General features: G+C 32.1%; 1 protein-coding gene across 2 annotated transcripts in view; it reads right to left on the bottom strand.

Moving 5' to 3' along the window:
• The window catches only part of LOC143225277 (neural cell adhesion molecule 2-like), a 102,395-nt gene that overhangs the window by 28,534 nt on the left and 52,045 nt on the right, over positions 1–21,816 (bottom strand). For both annotated transcript variants that reach the window (XM_076454377.1, XM_076454379.1), the window contains exons 2-7: positions 9,965–10,015; positions 9,333–9,668; positions 5,186–5,296; positions 4,668–4,868; positions 3,836–4,126; positions 1,686–1,976 (exon numbers count right to left, since the gene is read on the bottom strand). In XM_076454377.1, coding sequence (XP_076310492.1) covers positions 1,686–1,976; positions 3,836–4,126; positions 4,668–4,868; positions 5,186–5,296; positions 9,333–9,668; positions 9,965–10,015 — 1,281 coding nt within the window. The remainder of the gene's footprint in view (positions 1–1,685; positions 1,977–3,835; positions 4,127–4,667; positions 4,869–5,185; positions 5,297–9,332; positions 9,669–9,964; positions 10,016–21,816) is intronic.

Raw genomic sequence — 21,816 nt, 5'->3', positions numbered from 1 at the left:
GCATCTCAATTTTTAGAAAAAAACGATAACTGAAAAATATTTAGACCGGATCCAGTAAACTATAATAATGTACAATGTACTGCACTTACGTAGCAAAGATTAGGTGTATAAATTACTCTTTTAAAACAATATTCTATTTGTCTAATGTTTCCTCTAAAAACCACTTTGAAAGTTATACAGTAGGGTAATATGTTACTCACAGTCGAATATATTACCTTAAACCATTTTGAATGCTTAAATGAGTAAATAACAATGCAGCCCCAATATTTAGTCGCTGTGGAATGAGTTATATCGGAACTACATCTTAGCGTCTTTTATTGGTACTTAGTATCTCTAGGAGCGTATGAATGAAAGCATAGACGAATGCATAATAATATTTTCACTAGCTTACATATGCCATATTTAGTGCCAACGAGGATTTTTCTAGTATTGATGATTATCATAGTAGAAGAACATCCATGTAAGGACATGTAAGATCCATTTCTGGCACAAAATATTATACACTCAGATAATAAATATGAATTCATATCGGGGATTTAGAAAGTTCAGCATACAGATATCCATTGTGCTTAATGGAATTGGAAAACAAAATAGTATTGATCATTTTGAACACAAAAGCCTCCGGTAATAGCCATTCATATGCTCCAGGCAACAGTACGGAACAACAAGTATCTCCATCTTGAAAACTGACACACGTCACATTTACACAATTTTATTTTATGACATATTCGTTCAGCTGTCGCATATCTCAAGTATCTAAAGAATAAAACAGGCATCTACAGTATTCCATATGAAATCATGCCTGTAGGTTTTATGTTGGACATTAAGAAAGATTCGTCCTCGTACACTAAATGGATTGTGAAAACCCACCACGGAAGAGTGGCATGCTTTGGACATTATTAAATCACAACGGATCCTTTTGCAAAGGAATCTATGCTGTATGGCTACTTTGAAGATGAATGGTCGTCAGAGAGAGTATTATTGAGCGTGGCGATACGAACTATTACAATGTAATGTTGTAAAATTGTTTTAACATAACATAATTTACTTTTGTGGAACATTCGTTTTGTCTTGTAAATATTAACCCTTTTTTGGAAAATGCCTCTAAAAACTTACAAAAATGTTAATCGTTGTTGATGAGAGCTATTTTTATTTAGTGACACAATGAAAAGTTCTTCTCACATGCGAACCATGGCAAGGAATATGTTATGCCATCATTCTTAGCAATTAATACTTCATTGTTATCGAATTCCAGATATTTTGATAATACAATGTTATCACGGTTGCATATTTCTAGAGCAATAATATGCATTGTTTTTCAGAAATGTTGTGTTGTTTTTAAACGTTGTAGAGTCAAAGGACTTAATATTTGTAACAAAATTGGGGAAGGGGTAGCCTTTGCTATCTTTTCTGTAAGCTACACTCGATGTCAAAAATATATTAGTTCCAATAGTAATGCCTAGTGACAAGTAAACTTAATTATAATCGCGATTCGCCAGTTCGTAAAAAACATTTATACCATAACATATGTTGTTATAATAATGACAAATTGTACGTGATTTAATACCTATAAAGTATGGATTTTGTGACTTTAACAATACTATATTAAGTGTTATACAACTCTTTTCTAAGTTTGAATACCGATAAATAAGCAAAAATAAATTAAAGTTTTAAAGCCTACTTACATAATACAACTAATAGGATGTTGTTGCTTTGTCCTTTTCCTACGCTGTTTTCAGCAGTACAGTAGTAACCACCTTCATGTTCTCGTGTCACGTTCTTTATCATTAACGTTAAGCCATGTATTTCTATACCATTTTCTGGGCCCGAAAATAGCCTGTGGTCATCAAACATCCATTGTAACTCTCGATATTGAGGATTTGCGTTTATATTGCAGTCTAAGTAAATATCTGATCCTTCTTTTACTTCATTACCTTGGTCATTAGATCGTAACTTCAATGACAGCTCAGGTTTATCTGGAATAGCCATAGACGGTAAGGATAAACAGTGTTATTGGAAAGTGTGTGCATTTTATATTATGCTATAATATGTTTAACATTCCGGTAAGTTTTCGGATTTACAACGCTAAAATTAGGGGTTAGACTCCCCTCGTTAGGTACAGCAGATAATCTGATGTGACTTTAGTATAAAAAAAAAGCATAGTCACACACGTATAAATAAAATTAAATAGACGAGAACATTGAAATCAAATTTTATTATCTTATATACAAATCTAACTAGACACACTTAATTTCACTAATACAAATTTTCATGCATTTCACTTCCCTAAAGTTTGCCTTTGTCAAGAATTTCCTTCTTATTTCAGTTTCTCTGTATTTTTTTTCGTTAAAATTTTTAACATTCTCTTTCGTATCGCGTGTAAGAAATACATTTAAATATATTTTAGTTATTTTGTTGTTAAATTTCCTTCTTATTTCAGTTTCTCTGTATTTTTTCGTTAAAATTTTTAACATTCTCTTTCGTATCGCGTGTAAGAAATACATTTAAATATATTTTAGTTATTTTGTTGTTAAATTTCCTTCTTATTTCAGTTTCTCTGTATTTTTTCGTTAAAATTTTTAACATTCTCTTTCGTATCGCGTGTAAGAAATACATTTAAATATATTTTAGTTATTTTGTTGTTAAATGTTTCTATTTTACTTTTTACCTTTGTTTTGTAGAAGCTTATATCACTCTCTCATAAACAAGTAATACGTACACATAACTATGGCTGATTCTATCACTTATATCACTCTCCCTTAAACAAGTAAAACGTACATATAACTATGGCTGATTTTATCACTTGTATCACTCTCCCTTAAACAAGTAATACGTACATATAACTATGGCTGATTCTACTATTTCTTTTTTCATTCATTACTCGCTAGCAATGTTTGTTTCTGTTTTATTTATTAAGTTAAGAGTTTACAAGAATGGGTTTTAGATCTAAAAAAGGAATTTTTCAAGTTCTATTTTCATTTGTTAGGCTTCCAGAAACAGTTTAACGATAACCTGCTTCTTTCTGTGAAATATTATTAATTAAGTTTCATATTAATGTTATTGTTTGCTTATTTGTTCTATAACAAAGCCTCATTCGATTATCTGTTGTATCTACTATGGGGAATCGATAGCTGGAGTTTAGCGTTATAAGTCTGTAAATTTACCTGTAGCCCATCGAAGGAGTTGCTCATTTTATAATCTGTTTCATACTTCAGAGACTTTAATATTTCTTCCTAAACAACATGTAGTTTAGATTTAAGACTTTAAAGGAAGTAAAACACAAACTCTTGTGTTTCACTGGTAAAAAGTAAAATACGTAACTCTTAGTTAAATGTCTGCTCTTTGTTTCAATTTTAGACTTTCAGTTAGCTTTCATTTCATTTCATTCAAATTTTGTTTTTTAAATCACTAGACAGCTGTTTCCTGTTCGCCATGATGACCAAGCAGATAATGACGGAGACGGCGCTAAATTGCCGGAAGTACATCTTTTGCTGGCTAAATTCCAATAATTATGAACCCAGTGTCTAGTTCTGGAATGGAATAATGTAATTTATTCGTCAATAATAAGCAAGAATAGTGAACTATTAAGAATCGTCTTCAGTTATAATGTGTTGCAACGACGTAGTTTAAATTAAATGATTGTATATAGATAATAAAGATTTTTATATAAACAATGTAAAAATGTATTAACTCCAATAATTACGTTAAGGCTTCAAGCGATTAAATAATAGAGAACATTAGCCTTTTAATACATAACATCTAAGGCTCTATTCAACTACATTACAAATGAAGTGTTTTGAGAGCAAAACTAAACAAATATTTCCTTAGTGCTTACAATGCACGTTTAGTTTCCAAGAATCCTCTAAGGCACTTTCTGACAAACGAGGATTTTGTGCGCGACAAACGAGTTCCTTCCCGTTGTCTTCTTTCGTCAGTTTAACAGTCACGTGACTAGTTGTGATCTTGTTCGTCAAAGACTTTCTGGACTCCTTCAACTCTTCACCTTCCATCCACCAAGTTACCTCTGCCGGGGGAAGAGACCCCTGAGACTCGCATGTAACTTCTATTTCCCTTCCAGTAAGAAGTGGTGTTCGTGGTGATGAAATGTGTACAGTTTGAGGCTTCACTGGGCAAAGATATTTAGAGGTGAAAGCCAGGGTTTGGGAGAAAAAGAAATAATTCATTTATATTACTATGATCTCTGGCACTCAAGGACTTATTAGAACTTCATTCACAATGTAAAGAGCAGTTAAGTTTTATTTTCTGCTTAATTTCAATTATATCGATTTTTTTAGAAACAATCACCGTTATTTGCCTTAAGATAGAGTTACTAGTTAAATACGTTCATCACTTTATAATTAAAGCATGTAATAGCATTAAAAAAATAAATGTCTTCCAATATTCCTGTTACATTTACAATTTTAGTAATTAACCAGACAGTTAAACTCCTGATGATAAAATTATCATCAAAAGTGAAGCGTCAAGCATTATAAGTGATACATTAAAAGTTTATCCAGTAATGTCTAAGAATGTTATTGTTCGACATACATTTCATTCTCTTAATGGTTTCTCAGTTCAAAAATACGTTAATACATTAAAGACTTATCTTACATAACTTAATAGAAATAAATAAGTAGTCAACAATATTTTCTGCATAAAAAACTCACAATTTAAATTAAGTTTCACCGTTATAGATGTTGGGGAAGTGAAATTGGTATTCGAGGCATTACAGGTAAGCGGCGCCATGGAGTAATTTCTGTGTAAATAAGGTATGTCTAAATCATTTATAGTAAGTTCTGAATCATTCCAATAGGTGTCATCTAGTAGAGTGGACTTCCTCCACCACGTTACAACAGGTGGCGGTTTTGCTGCGAAGGAAAAAGTGCACAGTGCAGTAAAATATTCATAAAAGTTAAAAATAAACGTCTTTTAAATGCTTTGTAACTCGATAATATGTAAATTACAATTTTTATCGTACGCTGCTTATATTTAATGTTTACCAGATAAAATAACGAATTGATAAATTACTGTAAAATTGTTTAAGTTCTAGATTTTAAGTTTTTTCTCAGCATCAACAATTTTATTGTTATCCATCTTTTTATATTCACTATTATATACTTGTCAATATTGCTTATTTCTTGAAATGTATAGAACAAGTATGGCATGTATTTGTGAAATGTCTTACCACCCACAGCTTCACATGTCAAATTCAAGTGGCTACCTTCGTCAAACGGTCCAATGTTACTGTCTTCGAAGACGTGTTCACCATGTCTGATGAATATCTTTTTAGGAGGCACTGGAACAAAGTACGACTTTTAAATTTCTTTAACACTAACGTGCATAAATAGATTCATTCAACAAAGTGAGCGTTATGATAGAACTGAATATAATAGAAAAACTGTGAAGGAACAAACACTTTTCACTAGAGAGTAGGCTATCTGTGTTGTGTCTATCTCAGGTGTAGAAACCAGATTTTTAACGTTTTGAGCCTTTAGCCTTACCACTTACTGACTGAGAGGTAAACTAGAGGTCAATCAGATAGTCAACATTAATGCTATTCTTGTCTGCCCTAATAATCCCAAAGTTCCATAGTCCTAAAGAACGGAGTGTTTTTTTTTATATATTTTACTCATTCACAAGACCAGGAGATCTGTGGTCTACAATCATATATGTGGACTACGCTTACTTCCTCCTAAATTTTAAATAATAGACTATCGGCAATTGATTAGGAGCACCTAACAACAACTCTTGACTTGCTATAGTCTGATGGTGGTATCTGATGGTCGTTCATTGATCGCGATCGTGACACAAAATCCGCAGCAATCTAACCATTAGTCCATTCCGGACTAATGTAAGATGCTCCGCATTACGTGTTCTCAATGGATTACATGTGTTTGGTTGAAGTATATTTTGGGAATATGTTTTAACACTCCTACGAAAAGTGGGGCCTAATAGGCCCCAGAGCAACTTGAAAGGTTATTAATATTAGGCTAATAATTTTGTATTTAAATGAAATTGCCATTTAAATCCATTAATGAATGGATTAACGAGATTCCCACTGTCCCTATCTACTATCTAGCGAAACCACAGCCAGGGAGGGGAACGGGCTAGGAGAAATCAGGACTAGAAACGTCTTTTCGTAGGAGTGTTAATTCAAACTGTAATATTAGCTAACACGAAATAAATCCGACCCCTTTTCGACACAGAATGTTTTGTAGCCTGGTATAAATATCGCATTATGGTTATCTTATACAATAGTAATAGTGTACATATGCATGGAAACGATTTTACTAGCATCGTTGCGCTAACTACATGTTTATTCTACTGGAAAGTAAGCTTTTCATTAAATTTCATAAGTAAATAAACTCTTTCACAGTTCCAAGAATTTTCTATTCTTGTTTAGCTTTAAGTCTTTCACTCAGGCCTACGAAAAATAAAAAAAACACCTTCGTTTACTATCCGCGGGTTAGCTACTTTAATTCTAAGTGAATCGAAGAAGAGATTTCTCCATGGATTTATGGTCGTTAGGAATTCAAATACACTATACAAGAAAAATGATGGAAGCGAAAAATCCAATCGTGAAACAAAAAAAAAACACCTTATGCTAATGATGTGAACACAATCTCAGTTTCATAAAAAACAAGAAAACAGAAAAAACAAAATTTGTTAAAACTTTTATTTTTTATTTTTATAAGAACATTAACGACATTCAAGCATTCATCTTTAGACAACGAGCTTATGTCTTCGACAACTAAATTTTTTTTTTATACTTCTAAATATTTCCAGCCCTATGTTGTAAACATTTTTGGGAATTATAAGGAAAACTTATCAATAACGATAATATATATATGAACATAAAATTAATACCAAAACAGTTAAGCCAAATAATATCAAAAGTAGGGACACGTTAAAAAAGCTAAGTCCAAACTGGTGATAGATTACATTTTAATGAACGAAAAGAGCCCAAACAAAAAAATAAATAAATAAATTTTAAACATTGCATAAATTAAAAATATCTCCAGGGTACAGGATATAATGTGGAATGAATGTGCTCTGGGCTTTAAAGATGACTGTGGAAGTAGGACCGACATTGCGGTGGGGATACACCTTCTATCAGTCTTAACTTTAGTTCATCAGACTCAGAAATTAGTAGTTCAATCATTAATCCGTTCAAAATATGAGTTTGCTGGATCTAAAAATATTCGAGGACGTCTGTAATGTTTCAGACATATAAACGTATTACAATTGATAATTGGCAATAGTGTTCAAACACGAAAACACAGACATTTCTAGAAGGGTCTACCTAATTATTCTAATATACATTGCTGCTAAGTTTTGGAATTCGTTTTTGCTTTGATATGTTGACTAAACGGACTCAGAACAAAACAAAACTACACCAGTAACGTGAATCACATAATTACTACTTTACACAAACGTAACACGGTTGTGTGTCTGAAATTCTCAGTCGTTTTCGAATGATTTTATAACTAGTAAACACATTTTGGGTGGATTAGTCATCGAACTACCAATTTCTGAGGAAGGAGAAAAGTTGATATCTCTGATAATCTCATTGTGTAATCAAGTGTAAAAATCATTCTGAGGAAAGGTTAAAGAAGCAAATATGTCTGATATCATCTTTACGTACACAACTATCTCACTCATTTAGTGTAGTAAAATGTAAATATCTTGAATAACCGTTTCATGTTGTTTTGAATTTCACGCAAAGCTACTCGAGGGCTATCTGCGCTAGCCTTCCCTAATTTAGCAGTGTAAGACTAGAGGAAAGGGAGCTAGTCATCACCACCCACCGCCAACTCTTGGGCTACTCTTTTACCAACGAATAGTGGGATTGACCATCACAGTATAACGCCCCCACGGCTGAAAGGGCGAGCATATTTGGTGCGACCAGGATGCAAACCCACGACCCTCAGATGAGGTGTCGCACGCTTTAACCTGCCTGGTCATGCCGGGCTAACCGTTTTGTATAGTGTTAATCTCTTAGCAAGGTATCAGAGACAAGAAATGTGTCTGATAAACGATTCAGAGTCACCAAAGTGCCGTCTAATTCGGAAGATACTGGTTACAAGTAAAAGTTTCAGAATATGACTCTAGTTACACAAATACTAGCCTGTGGGGAAAAGTGACAAATATAACTTTGACGATTTACATTGTATTATCCGTCTTTAGATGTGTGCCAGATCTTTGAGAGACTGAAGCCAAAAAGTGTAACAGTTTAAATTGAGTGAGAGCTCAAATGTTTTTCTTACTGTATGCTGCCTCTTACGGAGGGCAAACAGTGACACAAAATTTACATGTTCAAAATGTACTGTATTATAATATAGCTACCACGATAATTTACTACTGTAGAAATTATGAATATCAAATTATGAGTTTTGTAGTAACGATGTATTTTACTGTATTTTTCATGCTTATAATGCTTTCCGTGTGTATATTGCTTGAAATGTTAAAATTTAGAACTTTGAGCAGCTGTGTTTGTGTCTATGATACCGTAATGTATATAAATTAATACATAAAGTTACGTCCATTTCTAACGAACCACCTAATTGTAACAGATACGTCAGACCTGAACCACGTACAAAATACCAAAGTATATGAACAATTTGAACGTGTCATTCGAGTATCCTCGTTATTTATAAACAGTTTTCTTTACGCTTGCTTCGTAAATATGTGATAAATATCGAAAACTCGCTATTGATTTTCGCTGATATCAGTATAACGTTTTCTACGTTACAGTTAACTTGGCTGTACTGCTTGGTTATACATTGGATTCTACGGTGCGAAATTATGAATGGTTTGATGGATCTCCTGAACTTAACGCTCCAAATTCAGGTAATATAGTCATCAATACTGTTTCTTACTCCCACGTACGTAATACCCACTGTTTCAAGCTTAATTAATTAAGCTTGTAATTAACATTAATGGTACTTAATTCTTTTTAAACTACTTCCTTTTACGTTTAATTAATCTTTGCTCACTAGATTCATATTTTTCCTAAATCTTCATTTTGCACATAATCTTTGAAATTACTGATAGCTGTGTAAACTGAATATGAAATTGGTGATCTGTTTCGTATTGTACTTTGTCAGTTTTGTTATTAAGCGCAAAGCTGTACAATCAGTTATGCGAGTTATGCCTACCGCGGGTATCGAAACCTGATTTTCATTGTTGTAAGTCTAGAAACTTGCCGCTGAGCCAGTGGGGGCTGTTTTCTAGTAAGGTCAAATTGTTTTATTAAATTAACATAACAATAAATAGATTTCACGAAAAAAAGACAAAGCAGCAACAACAAAACAGGTTCTTTGACCCCTTACCAATGACGTTGACTTTCAGCTTTCGGTGACTGGTTCGACCTCTTTGGTAATCCACCCTGCATCTGTACTCACCAGCGTCAGCTTCCTCAACTGGTTCTATAACGAGCGAAGCCACTCTCTTCGTGATATTTAAGCTAGTCCTAGACACATACTCATCACGAATTACGTGTTTTGCTTTTTCTACAGGCATGTTCCTAGCATCTACGCTGTACAAAGGGTTTCCAGAGGTTCCCCGATACCACAGCACTAGCGAAACACGGTCGTCTGGAGAAGGAGGCGTGATATTACATGGTAAAACTAGCTTTCTCCCCATCACAGAACTGTATTCCGCGTATTCTAGAAGTCAAGAGGTAAATGAGACTTCTATGTAAATATAAAAGCAAAAATTTTTAGAATACATAAGGGCTAGTTTTTTTATTAAGGTTATTTCGAATGTGATTCATTTTAAAATAATTGGATAGCACATTAATTTTAAAGTAGTATTATCACATTTCTGTTAGCAATATTTTAAAAATATCGATTAATTTAAACTTTACCTCGTTTCTCAGTAACTGTAAGTAAGTATGTAATAAATTTATTAAAATGGATCGAATAAGTTGAAACTCATTGAATTTAAAAACACCATAAATTACCTTTTTGTTCATCGTAGTAGTGGACAGGTTTAAGTTTTATTCCAGGAACCCCTGAAAAACAACAACAAACAAACAAGCAAAACAATAATTTGAACAACCAGTGGTTGACGCAGTTATGAATGACTCTTTCTTTAAGACGTTTCTCATGTTTCAACTACTATTTTACCCATTTCAAAATTTACCTCAATCTTTTGGTTCGTATGCACATTTGGTAACAAATCTACAGTGATTTTTTAGAAATGAGATTAAAGCAAAATTTTTTATCCTATGGAAATAAATCTATCTTGAAGCCGTCAGTTAAAAAAAGCACCAACATACAGTCAAACTTTATATAGAAATATATATGTATATATCTGTGTATTATTAATTGAAGAGTAATTCTTTATTGACCGATGTGATAACTTTCAAGTGCTTTTTTTTATTCTTCTTTTTCTGTTAAAGATTTTGTTTCTCTTGTAGAATACAGAATTAAAAGTAACGTAAACATTGTAGCTCACAAATATAATGATCTTTTCTAAGAAAATTCTCCAACAACAACAAAGAAAACTTTTCTAATCCAGTAATATAACCCTAAACTCTATTTCTGTCATCATCCTTTTCTGGCTAATACCTTCTAACAACTTGAGGAAGCATCTTTCCAGAATACACCGTGTTTGCGTTATCTAAAGTGATGAATTTTTAACAAACAAAGTGAAATTCCATATTTTGCTATGATAGACGAGAGAGTATGATAGAGCACACAATAATTTCTATGGTAGAAGTTTTTATTAAATTTTATCAATCTAAAGAAGCAGAAGTTAAAATTATATTTAAATTATAAATGTGATAATTAAACTTAATATATATGTGTGTGTGCATATGGCGGAAAATCGTAAACTGAGAAACGTTTTGGAAAGTTAAAATTTCATGAATTGACTTTTAAATTTTGTTACGCCATATATGATTCTACGTATTTTACTTCAATTATTTTCCAGAGTAATATTTTAGTAAACTAAACTGTGTATTAAAGTTATATTGAGTTATTATAGATCTCAAACTTATAAAATATGCTCCGATTATATGAACACATTTATGATATTTAATACCCAATTGCAGAGGACATATATCGACAGAAAATGCAAAGAAACCCTTCACTTTATTTGAGAGTAGTGTGAATGTCGCTCTTACTAGAACTGGTATTAAGAGGGATGATGTTGAATACTGCAATGCATGAAATAGGTGCGCTATAAACAAAACCAGTATCTTGAATTCGCCCCTGTAACACCTGAATAAATACATTACAGAAACCATAAACTGTCGTAGTTCAGTTTCAGATTTTTCCACTTTTATCGATTCTCAACAACCTATTATTTCCTATCCACGTAGAAGCATCAAATAACTGAAGATACTGGCACTAAATTTGGAAGAAATAAATTAATGTCCCCGAATTCCCAAACAGTTTAGTAATGGTTTTAAAAGCTTTTGAAATAAAATAAAACTATTTTTATTTAATTATATTTATAGAAAACTAAACAATCCCGAAGAATATAAGACCTAGTGACATTCTTACTGCAATCCTCTAAACAATCCTAAAGAATACAAACATATAAATTTCTATATAAATTCATTATTTCTATAGGTTAAATCTTCCAAAAAACAGCAACGGCTGAAATTTTACAAAAAATCAAATAAACGTAAAGACTACAACTTAGTTTGTTTTGATAAGAACCTGTAATTATTAATTTTAAGAATTTCCGTAAAAACCTTTAATATTTAACAGGAACTTTGAAAATGACAAATTTATAGAAAGCAAAATTAAACATGAAAACTGCTTTTTTATTGTTGTTAAGTTGATTAGTCGCAAAGCTACTTGAATACTATTTGCATTAGTTAGTTAGTTAGTTATCACCATTAGATTCCATCAAAAAACATAGGGCCGCAATCGCTTGCGGATTCTTCAACAAGTATTTAAGTGAGTATGTTGTTAGCCCACTGCACGCTATTTGCATTAGTTGTAACTAATTCAATAGCGATAGAATAGAGGCAGTTAGTTTGTCAAGACCATTCTCGTCCAGTTTTCAGACCATTTCACGAGCGAAAATACAACTGACCGTCAACATTATAAAACTTCCATGGGTGAAAAGGCAATCATTTTCTGTGACCGTTTCCAAAGACCTGTATAATAAGTGTATAATTGTTTTTCAAAACATATACAAAATATTTATTGTTTAAATATTGTAACGTGATATAACGTGATATTTCTTTAAAGATTTGTTTTCCATACAGATCTAAATATGTTTCTGAAATGGAACATAGAATTTATTTAGAGTTTTACAGAAACCATATGGCTCTATAGTTTTTCCAAAGTGCATTTTTTGTCTTAGAAAGATAATGATGTTTTAGAAACACACTTAGAATAAATAGTGTGTTAGTATGTAGCCTATAACACCAAAAATATTTAACTTACAAAAATGTAGCTCCCTCTACTTACTGATTAAATGGAAGAAAACATATTTCAATATTTACTGTACACAACAGTCGTGTGTAGTATCAACGGTAGTGATAAGTTAATATGATATTTTTATATTCCATTTTCTAATTAGATATACTGGAGCGAAAGTAAAAGAAACTCGTGTAGGGGGAAGGGCATAATTACTATCATATATTCTTGCACTAGTGTGTGTGTTTTTATTATAACAAAGCCACATCAGATTTTTTGCCGTGTTCACCGAGAGGAATCGAACCCCTGATTTTAGTGTTGTAAGTCCGAAGACTTGCCGCTGTCACAGCGGTGGACTCTTGTACTGGATTGGCGTAGTGTTGTGTCCAACAGACTCAGACTATGAATTTGAAAATTCAAAGCTCGTGCACCATTTTCGCAAGGGCCTTGGATGCATTGTAAAAGAAATATTAATACTAGTATTCTGTCAGAAAAAAAAACAGTTCTAAGAAGTAGTATTGATTGCTGTTGAAAGGTCTTCCATATAATCGATAAGTAAAATCAAGGACAGCTTACGCAAATAACTGTTCAGGAAGTTCCCTTAAAATTACGAAAAAAATAAAAGCTAACAAACAACCAATAATTAACATAACAAATATAAATTATGTTGGCTTCTTCAGATTCTCGCTGAAAATAAATAAACGAGGCTGTTGCAGATTCAAAATGAGACTAAGATGTATATACAATTCCCTATATCGTCAATTTATCTTCGTAAAGGTAAAATGCCACATGTAAATACATTATATTAAGCTTAAGAGAGATTGTGTTATTCACAGTAAATGACTTGCAATACCAACAACAAATTCATTGTCCATTTTTTCTACTATAAGATAATTGTAACATGTCAGTCAATAACTCTTAAGTATCATTATAGGGGTTGGTGAGAGAAAGCGGAGCCATCAACTTCCCATACAACTGTTTATAACCATCAACTTCCTACACAAGTGTTTATAATCATCAACTTCTTATACAAGTGTTTATAACCATCAACTTCCTATACAACTGTTTATAATTTTTGTTCCTTCATGGATATTTTCCTCAGCAGTTTTGATATCGTATTCAACACAATTAATCAATCTTTATCGTCACAGAGAGTTTTTTTTTATCCTCTATTTTTTATTTTGCTGATATAATGACATTTATATCATCATTTGTACGACAAATTTCTATTGAATTTTTTTAAAAAAAGCAAACCTGTCAGAAGTAAAGTTGTTAATAGTGTTATATTTTTGATGAGAATTACTGACAAAATTTGAAAAAGTTATTAATAAAAAGCATGTACTTGTGTAAAAAAATTAGTCATAGAAAACAGTTTGTGTTTGTACAGATAACTGAATTACTGTTGTAATTACATTAAAAGAAATTAGTGTTAGCAAAATGAGTAATTGAAGACAGTAAAGTTTAAAGGCGGCTTGAATGGGTAATCAAGGAAAGGTTATTACAAGTTAAAGGCAGTAATAAAAAGCACAACATATCGAGAAGGTTTTGTCATCACCTGGTGTAAGAAGTTTATCTAGACACACGAACATACAATACGAAACAAAGTCACGTGACCGGAGATTACTTAAAAGATTTTTACTTCGGCAACCTAGCGCGTTGGTTCAGAGAATGGTTGCGTTGCTTTGTTCAATTACAGTGTTTTCTTAATTTCTTTGTTTTAACATTATGACATCTTTAATAGTTAGTTATTTGTTTGTTTTTTAAGTCAAAAAATAACTTCCAATTTTCTTCCAGTTTCTTGGATGTAGAACCATAGGTAATTATTACGGATTACTTATGAATGACGTTGGTATTGTGTGATCGGAAACTTCATCAGAGATTATTAGGTATTGAGCTAATTGGACCTTTGTAAGAAAGAACTTAAGAAAATATATTTAATTAGTTAAACTCATGAGAAGGTTGATATTTAATTTCATTTTATATAGATAGTTTGTTCAAAGGCTGATTTCAAATACCATTGAATAAGTTACTTGGTGTTTTACAAAGTTTGTTTATTTTGGCCCAAAAACCACATTAGACTATCTGCTGTATGCAGCGCAGGGAATCAAACCCAAAGGTCATCAGGGAGACTGTAGACTTATAACTCCTGTTTCGCTACCCAGAGTTGGCACACCATAGATAAATATAATTTATTGTATAGCATAACAATAAACAAATAAAGTAAACATAGAAATGAAATAAAGACATTTGTCGCATACGATTTATTTGGCCAGGTTATTACAGCGCTTGACAGGTATTCTGTAAAGCGAGAATTTGAATCCCCGTCACACTAAAGGTGCTCGTCCTATCAGTTAAGGGATGTTATTATATGACGGTCAAGCCCACTATTCGTTGGTAAAAGAGTATCCCAAGAGCTGGCGGAGATGACTTGTTGCCTTCCCTCTGGTCTTACACTGCTAAATTAGGGATAGCTAGCGCAGATAGCCCTTGGGTACCTTAGCGCGAAATTAACAAAAAAAAACAACAAATAAACGATTGCTTCATTATTAAGTTTAACATTGTACCTTTGGTTTCAGAAAAGAAGAACAAAAGAAAAATGTTTTAGGAATCCTAGTCTTACACATTAGGAAACTATGAACATGCACAAGTTGTGTTCTAGCTGTGAAACTATTCAAACTCTTTGATAAAACAAGAACTGCTACGATTCTACAATAATAATTACAATTACTAATAAATAATTATTTGTAATGAATTATTAAAAGAAACAGGTAGAATACATAATATCTTCTATGGACACTCTTCTCTGGTTTATCACTAGAGGAAGGGAAGGGAACCTTGTTGCTAACACTAATTTTGCTCCTTTCTTGCAATAAATAATATAGGTTATTCCAAGGATGTGGATAATTTATATGATATAGATAACTCTATTAGCTTAATCCATTTGATATGCATAACTCTTTTAGCTTCAACTATATAATAATGATTAACTGTAGTAGATTAATCTTTTTTTAACGTGGATATTTCAAGTAGTTTAATCTTATAGATATGGTTATTACGTAAAACGTCATTGCCTTTCTTATAAGTTACATTATTTGAAAGGTTTGTTTGGAAATGACAGTAGTTGTGTTACTTTGGGAAAAGGGAAATGAAATACGTAAAGTTTTGAAAAAAAACAAATAATGGTTCCTTTGACGTTTTGTTTCACGACTATAGTTGTAAACTTTTGTAAAAGAAACGAATTGTATCTCATGTGTTTGTAAAAATGAAAGTTCTGTTTATGAGAAATCCATTCTCAACTCAGATTTGGTGATATCGTATATTAAATAATTAAATCAAAAGGGTAAAATTCACGCAGCTTTATAATTATTCTCCATGGTTCAACCCACAACAATAACAAAACCCGTTATCGTTTTTATTTTAAAAACAACAACAACAAAAGATGTTGTGGATACTTATAAAAATATAGTATAAGCTAAAGAAATATGAATATTTGATTATATAAGCCAGTTATGTTAGCTTTCTCAGAACAAAAATAAAATATTTTCCTCGAATAACATCTGTACAATAATACAAGGATATTTTTAGGCAGGAATTGGTTTATCTCACATTGCTTTCGTACTGTAATATTAGTTGTGACTAAGGATATAGGCTAAGACAAGATATTTTATAAGTCCATTTCTTTTCATTAAGAGGATAGTGCTCCTAACAGTAACAACGACACAAATGCCAACGATAATTATTTCCGAACATCCAAATTCACTCGATTCCTTTGCTACGGGTCTTGGAGATCTCATGTGAGTCTACTTGATAACTGTATTCCATAAAATATTACTCGAATGAAGTATCTACCTTGCATTTTACAACGTAATAGGAGGATTCATATCTCATTAAATTAGCACATCTAATACATGGCTTTTGACTGAACGATTCGTATCTCAGTAGACTGAAATATTTAATACAAGGTTTTTAATTGGAAGATTCGTATCACAGTAGATTAAAATATTTAATCCAAGGTTTTTGACTGGCAAGTATTGTTTAACTTCCACTATTTTAGATCCATTTTAAAAATGTGGAACTAATACGATGCATATATTCTTGTTAGCAAGATTTCGTGAAGCATAGGGTTTTCTATTTATCATCTCCTTCAGGTTTAGAAATTAGCTTTGACAAAAGCCGAGATTCCAAACACAATTGCAGTGCTGAAAGCGCTTGATATGAAGTGACAAGAATTAGATTTATTAACGTCGCCAACCGTATGATTTAAAATGTCTAGCGTGGTTTCAATTTAATGAGAGGAACGATAATATCAGAAAATGCCTATTGTATATATGTATAGTAACAAATAGCACAAAGGCTTACAGAGTTCTGATGAAGTCGTGGCTCAGCGGTATGTCTGCTGACTTACACGCGAAAATCCGGCTTTCGATACCCGTGATAGGCAGAGCACAGATAGCCATTGTGTATCTTTGTGCTTAATTCAAAAACAACAATCCTTTCCTTTTGTTTAATTTCAAATGAAACATCCAAAGCAATATTTGGCACGATTTTTTTTTTACTTTTAATTAGAGGCAATTTTAAAGCGTCTTATTCCGATTTGTTAAACTTTTTGCTGTAAACACCTGGTAGGAATAATTGATAAGATATTAAACATTGGTATGATTGAAATGATAAATCTCTTATAAATATCTGATAGAAACCTTTTTTTCATAAATACTTAGTAAAAATAACTGATAAAAAAGAGAACACTGGTATGAGGAAAATGAAGTTTGTTATGTTTTTACCAAAACTTTGTTTTACTAACCGGAATCAAACTCCGTGTAAGAAAAAAATGGTAATTGGTTGTGGTTCTGTTGTTATGTCGCTACGAACAACAGATATATTTCTCTGAATGACAAAGAACCAAGCTAAACAAGAAACATATGCACATATGCATATACACACGATTACACGTAAATAATATGTTGACGAATTGACGTGTAACAAGATTTTATAACATTTTGTGTTTGTTTAATATCCAAAGATATTTATTTGTATTAAGGAAGAATATCTTACATTTCATTTGACGATAATGTTACGATAGAATAGACGAATTCAGTAAAAAGTGTTTATTATTGCAGGAAGCTCTTCCCTTTCATAACGTGTTTGTTACTTAAAATTCTTAAAAAGGGATGTTTTTTTTTTAAAAAAGTTCAGTGTTTTCAGTGCTTGTTCATTTAGTTACATAGCTAAAAGCTTAGATTTTTATGTTTGATCATAATATGGTAGGATAAGAACAAATACTTTGTGTATAAATCATTTCACCAGCTACAGAAAAATAGGTTTGTTTGTTTAGAACAAAGCTACACAAGGCAATCTGCTGTGTTCTTAGTGGGGAATCCAACACAGGATTTTAGTATTATAAGCCCGTTGTGAAACGAGAGGAGAACAAATGGACGACCTGACTGGTTCAGTTACAAATCCATGATTTTGATATTGTTAGGATATTTTTGTAAATAATGAATTTTATATTTGAACAGAAGCTATGAATATTATCTAAAGAATTGACAGCATTTCCCTATTGTAGTTTCAAACCTAACAAACAATGACTTAACTCTCACACACAAGACGATGTTCAGAAAATATACTAACAAAATTGTTCACTAATGTTAATTCTTAACGTAATTTCTGGACACCTTACACATCTTAATACACGTAAATTATTTGTTTCTGATGTAGTTCTAACTATATAGTGCAGGAACGACATACATAGTGTGTTTACTTTTCTTTTAATATTTGTATTAATACTCATGACTCAACTTATGTGTTACAAGAAACAGTTTGCTTATTTTTCAGAAACACCATAAGATTTTTTAAAACGTGTATCCTAATACTTAGTGTATCTAGAATATATTTACTGGGTTTAATAGTTTGCGTACCATTGATTCAGAAATGGAGACCATGTGCGGCTGTCAAATTTAGTTGTTTGATCAAACACAGTGGCCCAAAAGTTGGTGTTGGGTGCTTTTTCCTACTTATCTCTTAAGCTACCAATTTAAAATTTCAGAGTATTGTTCTTTGTGACCCTTTTGCGCGGTTTTGCTCGATTATTCTGAAACAAAGTCACCAAATCAAATATTTGTAAGAATTCCTTTGTCTTAGAAGCATATTAGTTACATTTCAAATCATCCACTCGTGAAAGTTATGTGTCTTATGAAATTCAATTATATTTCACTAGTGAAAATTACGTGTCATTGGAATTCACTTGTATTTTACTAGAGAAAGTTATGTGTCTTATTAAAGTCACTTGCATTTCACTAGTGAAATTTTACTTGTCTTTGAAATTTACTTGTACGTGACATGAATTAATTAAACAAGTAGTCTTGCAGAGATCTCTGTGAAACTGCTTGAAAATTTATTGTCATTTTTACGAATTTCTTACACTTAAAAGTTATAATGCTTTCTCTCTCATTTTTAATTCATGGCGTCGGCATAAAAAATTCACGATTTCTTTTTAATTTCTTTAATTTATATACGTTTGAGAAAAAAATAGTCCCAGACCATCTCCAGCAATAAATCTAAGATAAAGTTGCGTAATATAATGATATCAAATATCCAGTGAGTGTATGGCTAATCCAATTATAATTTTCAGGCAACAGCTTATTGTGTGTGTTTTTCTTATAGCAAATCCACATCGACTATCTGCTGAGTCCACTGAGGGGAATCGAACACCTAATTTTAGCGTTGTAAATCCGTAGACTTACCGCTGTATCGGCAGGGGACCAACAGCTTATTACCAGGTCAGTAAGTATTCCTAACTGTGTTTATTGGTGATCAAAGTGAAAGTAAGTAGGAATGTTCACAATGTTAAATGTGTATTGTTTATTATGTAAAAGAGTTGCACAAATAAAGTGCAACCACACAGTTTAAGGTGATTAATGTGGCTCCATCTTTGGTTTTTAAGGTGTCTTTAATTTCTTCTAGTAGGATACTTGCAAATTCCTGGAAGGAATACTGAAGAATTAAGTTATATTTCTGGATGTCACGATTTTTACATGAAGCAAGATAATTTCTTTTATTATTTATGAACTTCGATTTTGCTGAAAAATAAGCTTTTGTTCAATACTTGAGACAAAATTTTGCATAAAACATGGCAGTTTCGTTTATTCTTCGTGATTTTCCAACAAATATTACATTTACTTTACGTGGTTTATTGGTTAATCCTCGTCCAGAAGTAGCCTTTGACATCGCCCATCTTACAAGGTTAAATAGCTAACCTCTTTGAAAGTATGTATAGATAGTTACTTTTGTCAACTCACGCTGAGTAGACATTACGTATATATAAACAATATGGATAACTTGTGTAAAGGGTCTTAAACAACTTTGATCACATGTGCAAGGAATCATTTAAAGAATATAGATCACATGTGAAAGGAGTCAATTAAACAGCATAGATTACATGTGTAACAGGTAATTTAAGCAAGATATATCGCATGTGTAATAGGTCATTTAACAATATAGATCACATGTGTAAGAGTTCATTTAAACAATACAGATCATATGTGTAGCAGGAAAAGTGGACAATATAGATCATACGAGTAACAGATTGTTTAAACAATATAGATCACATGTGTAACAGGTCATTTAAACAGTATAGATTACATGAGTAACACGTCATTTAAAACAAATGAATCAGTCAACTGAAGATCTGTAGTTAAGCACAAAATTACACAATGGTCTATCTGTGCTTTGCCCGCTGAAAGCTACATAGTATGAATTCACTTCAGAAATTTCTATAATGCACCTATTTTTCGTTTGTAAATAAGCACAGAGATACACAATGAATGAGCTATCTGTGCTCTGTCTACCACGTATATTTAAACTCGGGTTATAGCGTTGTGAGTCCGCAGACATACCACCGTACTACAAGGGTGGGCATTCGCTTATAGTTGTAACTTTTCTTTTCTAAGTTTGTTTTAATTATATATATCATCGACTCTCGTTAATTCTAAACAAAAAACAAAAGAACAACAACACTTGTATTCATCTAATTCTTAAGAGAAAATTTTTGATAGTAATGTATATTAAGAACTTGAAATGAAGCATGCAACAAATACTCCTCCGACTAAGGAGGGTTTATAAAAAATGATATTTGATTGAACTATCTTCACTCTCAGGAATACTCAAACGTTTTTAATAAATATGCTTTTTAATCTAAGAGCAGATAATGAAAACATTTTATTTGCGTTTCGAAAAAAATAGAGGTAAATACTTCAGTTGATGATTCGGTAGAAAGTACGCTACGTCTATTAAAATATTTTCACGATATAATGGCAAATACATATATATATATATATAGGCACGACGTTGAACACCACACCGCGATAACTCTGTTGTTTTCGCCCTTTTGTACTAGGAATCGATTTGTCTATTCGTACACTAAAATAACATTACATTTGAAGAGGTCCGGCATGTCCAGGTGGTTGAGGCACCTCGTAATCTGAGGGTCGTTGGTTCGAATTCCTGTCACACCAAACACCCTCCACCTTCCAGGCGTAGGGGCGTTATAATGTGATAGTCAACCCTCCTATTCGTTTGTAAAAAGTAGCCCAAGAGTTGGCAGTGGGTGGTAATGACTAGGTGCCTTTCCTCTTAGTCTTACCCTTGTAAATTAGGGACGGATATTGCAGAAAGCCCTCGTGTTGCTTTGCGCGAAATTCAAACCATTAAGCTTAAAAAAGGAAACATTAACAATATGTATTGCGTTTAGAATTTAAAAATTTAGTTAGGGTGAAATCATTTCAAAATAAAGTAAATGTGCTATTCCATAGCTTCGAAGAATTATTAGCGTTCATATTTTAATACTCTATGTACGTTTGAATGAACATTTAAAGAATAACTGACGGGAACAGGAATTTGAAAATTTCAATGGAAGCGTGAGGACAGGACTAGAGCAGTTGATGTCAGGCTTTTATCTTTAGGCCTATAAGAAATTTGTTCCTTATAGGTTTTTCATAAAATAATTATAGAAAATATTGTTACCAGTAAAGTAGAAATTCATCTACTCACTAATATGCATTTTTTGTAGTTTGAAAAGAGAAAATATTTTTAAATAATTGGAAATTTGAAAAAAAAAAAAAAACAAACAGAGAGCAAAAACTAATGGTTTTATCTCGATTCCTATATCGTTATAACAATGAAATTCGCTTTACCTATTACTTTTTAAAGAAAAGTCTGTATAAGTGTGCTCAAGAAAAACTGGCAGATTTAGCGTTATTTGCAAAAAGATGTACATAAAACATTCCGAGCAGACTTAAAATAAGTACAATTTCTTGAAAATTCATTCACGATCTTTGTTTGTTTGGAATTTTGCGCAAAGCTATACGAGGGCTATCGGCGCTAACCATCCTTGATCTAGCAGTCTAAGACTAGAGAGAAGGCAGCTAGTCATCACCAC

This window comes from Tachypleus tridentatus, chromosome 9 (assembly GCF_004210375.1).
Source record: "Tachypleus tridentatus isolate NWPU-2018 chromosome 9, ASM421037v1, whole genome shotgun sequence".
Taxonomy (NCBI): domain Eukaryota; kingdom Metazoa; phylum Arthropoda; class Merostomata; order Xiphosura; family Limulidae; genus Tachypleus; species Tachypleus tridentatus.
This window is presented reverse-complemented; position numbering and strand designations above follow the sequence as displayed.